This window comes from Papilio polytes, unplaced genomic scaffold, assembly GCF_000836215.1.
Source record: "Papilio polytes unplaced genomic scaffold, Ppol_1.0 DF823835.1, whole genome shotgun sequence".
NCBI lineage: Eukaryota > Metazoa > Arthropoda > Insecta > Lepidoptera > Papilionidae > Papilio > Papilio polytes.
In genome coordinates, this window is record NW_013525369.1 from 709,159 (window position 1) to 718,331 (window position 9,173).

The window sequence follows — 9,173 nt, forward strand, 5'->3', positions numbered from 1 at the left end:
TGCCATACTAGCGAAACACCACCACCAACCACCAACCACCACCGCTACTTATAGTCATCCGCAATTGCAGATATTATGCGTTATTTTAATCGAAGGAACACATAACAAGAGGATATTTCCCCTTTCTATGCTACTCTTTCTCTATTAAATCCACCGATCCTTCTCCTCTTTAAAAAAGAGAAAATGGACTACATAAGATCTATGGAGTGTGCAAGTCATGAGACGAAAATTGCTTTCACTTCACGCCTGTACTGTATGTGCTATGGTGCTTTGGAAATCAAAGTCAAAAAGTGCAACATATGTTATTAATTTCGTCTACCAATGTTAAAATTCCATCATTAGTGAACATACTCGTATATGATCTGAAATTACAAATGTATGTAGTTATACGCAGTAGCAGTACATAAGTGAGGCGTGCGAAGTAGAATTGTGGCTAAGTGCAGATATGCATCTGCGAGCACGTTATATCCCGTATTCATTAACCCGTTCACTTTAGCGTGAACTTAGCTATTTAAGTTTACATTCATATGGAACTACATTAAGTTAACAAGCGGTTAAACTGATTTCAAAAGTGGTTTAACATTTTAAAGCTTCCATTTATGGTTTATCTCTGCACTTGTAGTACTATGGAAGTGGTTTGATTAGAGATTGTTTTATTATTACCGTTTTGATTATATCATCATTAAGGACATAAACAAGGAAGTGTTTTATTTTTATTTTTTGTTCTCGCGGAAAATGCATTTACACAATGCACTGTCCATACTGCGGGGGCAGCAGGGACAGTTTCGTGTGGGCTCCCGGCATTACGTTTCGGCCGGACTATCCACTAAATCTGTGTTCTCCTTCGCCCAACCGGGCCGTAACATCTACGTTAGTTTATCCACGACCCGGAACACCTTTGTAGAGGCTCGACACAAACAAGGAAGTGTTAAGATTGAATGTGGATGGCTACAAAGGTAGAGGAAGACAGAAGAAAGTATGTATTAATTATGTGAAAGAGGATATGCTTAAGGGAGTGAATTCATGACGGCTGATGATGTATGGAAGACAAGCAATGTGCTAACCTTACATAGGGACAAGGGCAAGTTGATGGTGACGTAATTCCAGAGAGACTTGACGAATTTGAATGAAATTTGAAACAGAGCGACTTTACAACCTGATTTTAGCACTTGGGCTACTAATTTAAATTTTTAGTAACATGCGGACGGAGTTGCTGACAGCTATTAAGTGATAAATTCCTAAAATCTACGGTATGGATAAAAAGAGAGACTTGGACTTATCTATTCTTAATTTTAGTAAGACTTGAAAGTTACGATCTTTGTGAATCTTATTAGTTCCAATTTCTACTTCCGAAAAGATTAAAATCGTAATAAAATAATATCTCATGTAAGCAGGTCGTTTTTTTCCGACACAAGACAGGCCTAATTTATCTTTCTCACACTCGAATGGTTTTTACGCAACTAAATGATCCACTCCATTAACTTCCTGCTCTAACAATGTAATGATAAGGGCAAGCTAATTTGAAAATTGAAGTACTTTTAGTAATAAAATTTTGTTATGCTTAAACTGGACTTTCTGAATGTAGAGAGATAAGTGTGATGAATCGTTTAGAGGAATTTAAATTAATGCATTGTTAACTTAAAAGTCACAAAAAAAATGAAAATTAAACTACTTCTAGTAATAAAGTTTTGTTAGGCTTTAAGTTGGTTTTCTGAAAGTGTAGATATTGGCTTGATGAATTGTTTAGAGAGATTAAAATTAATGAAAATAAAACACATTGGAACATAAATAATTTTAGAATTTATTAAAATTATAAAATAATAATTATTGCTAACTAAAAATTTCTTAAATATACAAGTAAAAAACTAATGTAACTTAAGGAACTAGGTTTTATGCTAAAAATATTATAACACAGAATCACATATGAGTTCTACGAGGGTATTCTCGATAGAATAAAGTAACATCACTAACATTTGAAGCTATCAAGTGCGTGATCCCGCATAAAACATGTAACATTCTATCAGTATTAAAATAATATTGGCCCGCAAACGCCAGGATTTACCAAATAGAATTCCATTGGAACAAACAAACCATAAATTGGGAGATTTTAAAAGCTTTTATCTTTTTATTTGTTGCAACGCCATATCGAATTTAGGGCTTGAAATTGCTGTTTAAATACTGTCGAATTATAGAGAATTGTATAATTAACCGTGTTTTTCGTTTTAATAATAAGTTTTTATTTTTAAATGAATATAATTGAGATGAATATAATAGATAATTGATATAATTAATTGCATTGAGAATTTGTCTTTTACAAATACACGACACTGATTGCGTCTTGCTCTGTTTCATTAAATGTTACATCTTTCGTCTCTTTCTTGTAACGAAATGTGATTAATCGTGATATGTAGGTACTTTTGACTTAACAATCGTCACGTAATACACTTCAATCATATAATTTATGTCTATTATACCTAAAACATAAATAAAAAATAAATAGTCAATCTTTTTATATAAAACTGAAAAGAAAATACGCCGGAAAGCAATTAATAAAGGGATAAGTCTTACATTTCTTAATCATAACTTCTAAATCTCATCAAAGTTACAACAAAACTCTTTTGGAGCGTCTAAACTAAGTACCAGGCAATAATAAGTTACAAAAGTATTAAGAGTCCCAGATTTGAGGGAGAAACGGCGATAACAGCATAAATGTCGTTTATCGTTACGACCGAACTTCTAACGAGCTGCCATAAACTGGTTATTTACTTTCTTCACCTCCGTAGGTAAGGTTACAAGGTAAGATATTTTGTACGGACATTATCTTACCTGTTAAACTAAGTTATCACTTATAATACTATCACCATAATAATTTTCAGATATAAAATGTATATCTCAATTAATTTTGAATTTACTCATTATTTTTAAAGAAACTAAAAGTAAAAGTGTTCGTAAAATTTTTTATAATAACGCCATCTTTTGCTTAGTTGTAAAACTAATTTTGGTTTTTAGTTCTTTAACATTTTTTATTGATTTAGTTTTCGTTTGCGTGACAGTTTCAACCTAAAAGAAAAATCAAATATCTTAATTTTATCTGTATATTTCACTCTTATAAAAATGCATACAGAAATTGCCACAGGCAACGTATTACAAGCATAATTTCAACTGATTTCTAATATATTGTCTCCAGGTACGGCGAACACTCTCAAATCTCTGCAAATACACGTCCCTAGAGCCATTCTAACAGGCAGGGACGCCGAGCTAATGTGTTCTTACGAGCTGGAAGGTGCACAATTATACTCCATACGATGGTATAGGAACATGATAGAATTTTATCGATATGTGCCAAAGGAATCGCCGGCTACAAAAGTGTTCCCCGTGGCGGAGATAAAAGTCGATGTAAGTACACCTTGAGTAATACAAAAGATTATCTGTTATTCCGCACAGTTAAACCATGTTTAGTTAAACACTGATTACCGCTGATTGATAATGTAGACTAACGCGACTTCGCAAGCGTGAAATTAGAAAAACAATAATAAACATAGTCTATGTTACTCACTGATAATGTAGCTTTTTAATGGTGAAAGAATTTTTGAATTCGGCCCAGTAGTTATTGAGTTATTTTTATACATAGAAAAATCCAACAATAAAAATCTTTCCTCTTCATAATAGTAAGAGACATAGACTACAATTTCGCGATTTAAGTGACTACTATAAAATGAAATGGTCTAAATTCGATTTTACAAGCCGACACATAATAATTTTGTAAAAGCCAAGATTCGTCATAAATGCACCTGGCGCTTGAATAAATTTCCTACTAAACACTGTCTATTTTTTTTAATGTCCCGTCACTAATCACTTTTCCACCGAGCCAATAGACGTGTGTACTTCTATCAATATATCATTTTCTTTTGTGGTTCATGAACGCGCCAGTGAAAATCTAAAAAAATCGTTATGACAAAATGTTCTTTAAAAAATTGTAACTACAATTTTGTACTTAAATTACGAAGGCATTCTGGAATAAACACTTTCGAAGTGTATAATTATGTAATAACCGCTCGAGTGTTTCTTAACCTCAACAATTAAATTGTTACAGCGTTTCCCTCGAGAATTATGCCAACATAAATTACTAAGACAGTTTGTGCGACGGTATTTTCAATCTAATTTTATGTTGTCTTATAGAGCACGTACAACTTTGACTAAACTATCGCACAACGGTTGTGCGATTGTCGTTTGTTTCGCAGCCAATTTCAATTTAGTTGCACAACTAAAAATCGAGTATTGTAACCTCCATGTAAGCTTATAAGAATCAAAGCGCGACTAAACAGTTGTGCGATAGTTTGGTCAAAGATGTATGCTCGCTCTAAGTGTGATTCATTTAACTGACATTTTGCACAACTCAGACTTTATCTTTCCTTAGTGTAATTGACATCAGGAATTCAATGATTTTAAATTTTATTAATGGAATTGTGGTCTAATAATCTTGTTCAACAGGTTGCCGCTTCCGATCAGAATCGAGTAGTGCTGACTGAAGTGGACAGAACATTGACTGGAGAGTACCAGTGTGAAGTGTCTGCAGACGCTCCTTTGTTTCATACAGATATCAAAGCTGCAGAAATGGTAGTTGTAGGTAAGCCATTGTATGTTATTTTATTAAAGACTAGTTTTTGCCCGCGACTCTGTCCGCGTAGAATAAATCAAAACCGAGTGTACTATGTGTTCTTCCAGACTTTGTTTTACATCTGTGCCAAAAATCATCCACATCCGTTCAGCCGTTTAAACTACAAACTCTTACAAACATGCATCCATCCATCTAAATTTTCGCATTTATAAGATTAGTATGACTAGCTGTTGATCGCGTTTGTCCGCGTGAAATTAAAAAGAAAAAAACAAATAAAAACAGTCTACGTTACGCACTGATGACGTACTAGCTTTTTAATGGTGAAAGAATTTTTGAATTCGTCACAATAAATTTTGACTTATTCCAATACATACAAAAATACAAATCTTTCCTCTTTATGATATTAGTATAGAAGACGACATGGTTTACTTGTTTTAAACAACTGACAATCGTGTCATTAGAGCGAAAACGCTTTGCAGTCTTTTAGATATTGTATCCGCTACGATTTTCAGCATAATACCTAATAGTAGAACGATAAGTTCAACTCGTATTATTAGAGCGGGCGCATAAATGATTTGCGATTGTCAACTTTTTCGCAGCCAATTATACTGTTTAGTTAAACGAGTTTCACCTCCATATAAGGTCATAGAAATCATCATCAACTTGCCTTTATCCCTTACGGAGGGTCCGCACAGTATGTGCTGCTCTTCCATACATCTCTATCAGCCGTCATATCTAAAACTTCTCCTTTCTTAAGCATATCCTCTTTCACACAATCCATCCATACTTTCTTCGGTCGTCCTCTTCCTTTGTAGCCATTCACATTCATTCTTAACACTTTCTGGTTTATGTCCCCATCGTCTCGTCACATAACATGTCCATACCACGCTAACCTCATAGGAATGAAACAGAATAAGCAGTTAAGCGATAGTTTAGTCACAGGTAAACACGCTTACAATACGATTTTAATCTTAAATTTAAAGAATAAAAAGCTGTTGAAATTCAAAAGTCGGAGCCGAAACAAGTCCGATATTACTCTTCTTTCTATGAAACCCTTTATTAGGAGCTCTGAAATATTGCATATCAACACAGCTGGCGTTAGTCGAGACGTTTTGAAACAAACGGCCCAGCCCGAATTCAATCTGCTTCGGTGCTTTGTTTTCTGCATTGCCAAATTAATTCTCTATATTGTATTTAGAACTTCGTCCACGTGAAAAGAAAACAAATATAGTCTATGTTATTCATAAGTAATATAGCTTTTTTAATGCTGATAGAACTTTTGAAATCAGCCCAGAAGTTTTTGAGTTATTTCAATACATAAAAGAATACAAAAATACAAATCTTTCCTCTTTATAATATTAGTATATATTAATTATTTTGTATAAAAAAAAATGTATGCAAATTTACTCATGGAACAAAGAGGAAAGATTTTTATTTTTGAATGTATTGAAATAACTCAAAAAGTACTGTTTCGATTTAAATAATTCTTGCATCATTTAAAAGTTACATTATCAGTATCCTAGGCTACGTTTTGGTATTTTTTTCTGTAATTCGAAGAAGCCGAAGTCGCGAACATCAGCTGGTTCATTATAAATGAAGTAATATATATTTGTAACATATTTTAAAAATGAGCCACCATAAAAGTGTTTGTTAATAAATATAGTTCGAAACATGTAAATTGAATTTTCAATATATTTAATAACGTAATACCTTGTAATAACAAATTCAGTTTCCGCCAAATAAATTCCAAAACCATAATTAATCGGAAATGTCATTGAGTAAATATTTTAAACATATTTCCGACAAAATTTTGGTTTTAAAAAACGTATTGATAGTTCTGATTTTACATGATTAAAATTACCTTGTTTATCGTACTACATAAGTATTTTAAACCTTTATTTTAATGCTAGCTTTCGCCCGCGACTCTGATCACGTAGAATAAAAAACTACAACAAGTAACTTATGTGTTCTTCCAGACTATCCTCTACATCTATGCCAAAATTCATCGAGATCCATTCAGCAGTTTAGGCTCAAATCGAACAAACGTCGATCCTGAAAAAAATAAGATATTAATAGCAAAATTTCAAAGGCGTCAGTGGTGGAGTGAATTCAGCACTGAATTTGTAGTCTACAGATCTTGGCTTCTCTTCTATTGCTCTTACTATGATCTAACATGTCATTTTTGTTTTAGAGCCACCGTTATTAAGTCCTAATGTCACTGCCGACCGCGTGTCATACGTCGGTGGGGATCACATACGAGTAAACTGCTCATCACCGCCTTCCCTACCAGCTGCCAACATCACGTGGTTTGTCAACGAACAAATGGTGAGCATTTGTAACGCTCTCTTTAGAATATCTTCTGAGTTTAGTATCATTGTTAATAACAAAAGTATATCATCCTAAAAAAAATCTATCGTCATCGTTTCGTTTTGTTTCTTTCTTTTTTTTTTATCAATATTTCTACTTTTAGATCTCGAATACCAATAAAATAGCTTATTCAATTTTCAGTTTAGAAAGTCTACAGCAAATGTATATTTTCTCCAGGAACTACTATTGTAAAAAAAAACACTATAAAAGTTTTATTTTTTAGGTGCCGGGTTTCACAGCGAACCATGTGTTCAACTTTAGCAACGGTTTTGCATCTAGCTTAGCTACGTTAGAATTGGAGGCCACTGCGTTATCCCCAGTGCCAACACTTATGATACGGTAAGTTTTGTATTTCAAATCTCAATCGGATTTTTCTTAACTGTCACCGCGCTTTTTTCCCGCGTCGGGACAGATGAGAATAAAAATTACATCCGTCCCACCTTTTAGTACCACTATCACCAATAAGGTGTTAGATTTCCATCTGTAAAAAAATAAAATGAGTTCCAACCGACCGCTCGTTGCAAAACGTGGGGACAGAGCGCGGTGACGGTTGGGAATAATCCTTTCAATCAGGCTTCTGCAGAAGAAAGTGTTCCATTTTTAATTTCTTATTAATTAGCAGTTGCTACAGTTTGTTTTTTTGCTGACGTTTCTTCTGAATAGCTTCTTTCATTTGTTTCAGATGTGAAGCATCAATATTCGATATATGGAAAGCAACAAGTCACACAATTGTGTTGAGAGAACGTAGCGCTAATCCTGCTTCTGCGTTAGGAAGAAGTTTTACAGGTAATACGATTCTTACAAAACAAAATAATAAAACACTAATGATTTCAGTAAATGGTGCGATTAACATCAACATAGAATATGCAAGATTCATTTATATTCATCTCTAAAAAAATTGTTTGAAACACAAAAGAGTGACAAAATTATTATAGACAGTCAATTCCTTCTTATTATTAGCTTCCACTGATGTAAAGCCTCTACAAGAACACATTTTTTAAATGCTAGGTACAGTTATAAAATTTTATAAAGATAATATATATTTGATCACATGGACCACATTTTTTGTTAAAACAATATTGTTATGTATCTAAAGCCAGCTGCACACGCTAAGTTTTATCTGAAGAGTCTTATCATTCAGATTAATGTACAAAACTGACTATTCAATTCTCAGTTTTGCTGATACGAGAGATTTGTCTGAACGATTGTTCAGATAAAACTGAACGTGTGTAGCTGGCTTAAATATTATTTTTCGTTACAGGAGCAGCTACAGAAACTTGTCTACCAACAATTGTGATGTTACTTTTACAAATACTTCTGCAATTTTTGATGCAAAATTATACAGAGACTGTAAGATAGCTGAATTACAATCCATACTTGTTCAATGGTTATTGTTGTAAGTGAATTAAGTACTACTGGTGCCAGCAATTTTGTGTTCTCCTTATTTGTTGCGAAATTAAATCTATTTTATTAAGAAAGTATTGACTTCTAGTGAGGGTAAAGTTTTTGTATTGATTACTATTATTTCGTGGTCTGTTGTAGTCTAAATGCCCGATCCAAAATTAAATGATTTTTTAAATTAATTTATTTATATTTATTTTAACCAATTCAACTGAGTTTGTATTAGGATATGGTTATTTGATAGTCGAAAGCAATTTTTTTTTAAATATTAAAGATAACTCTAATAATTTTTTCTTTTATTTACAATTATATGCTTAATTATCAAATGTATTTAGTATTATTTTTGTATATATAAGATCCCAGCTGGTACCTATTTATGTATATGTGTAGTTCAGGGTTTTAATCTATTTGTAAAGTGTATTTAAATTTTTTTACATCATTTTTGTTGTTCCTTTTCCTTTATCTTATACAATTAATTGAATGTAATATCAAAAGCGTAATATTAAATTTTAATATTGAAAGCGAAAATAAAAATATATGATTTATTTGTAAAAATTGTGAATTTAAATGTTTGGCCTAATTTATATGGAAAAATTAGACATTTTTTGTATAACTTAATACTGATGATCGATTTGATTTATTAAAAAAAATCGATTAAGATAATGTGTGTACTTTAAACAACAAATACAGAAACATTAAAACTTTGATATTAATATAATAATTAAAAATAAGAATGTTAGTGCTAAATAGTTATAAGAAATTATCTGTAACTCTTAAACCATAACGT

The 9,173-nt window shown here is 32.4% G+C and overlaps 1 protein-coding gene across 1 annotated transcript in view; it reads left to right on the forward strand.

Moving 5' to 3' along the window:
* LOC106103227 overlaps positions 1–8,820 on the forward strand; it is a 58,244-nt gene extending 49,424 nt beyond the window's left edge. The window contains exons 3-8 of the mRNA XM_013282921.1: positions 3,188–3,396; positions 4,492–4,627; positions 6,810–6,943; positions 7,209–7,324; positions 7,668–7,771; positions 8,247–8,820. Coding sequence (XP_013138375.1) covers positions 3,188–3,396; positions 4,492–4,627; positions 6,810–6,943; positions 7,209–7,324; positions 7,668–7,771; positions 8,247–8,344 — 797 coding nt within the window. The 3' untranslated portion in view covers positions 8,345–8,820. The remainder of the gene's footprint in view (positions 1–3,187; positions 3,397–4,491; positions 4,628–6,809; positions 6,944–7,208; positions 7,325–7,667; positions 7,772–8,246) is intronic.
* The last annotated feature ends 353 nt before the right edge of the window (positions 8,821–9,173 follow it).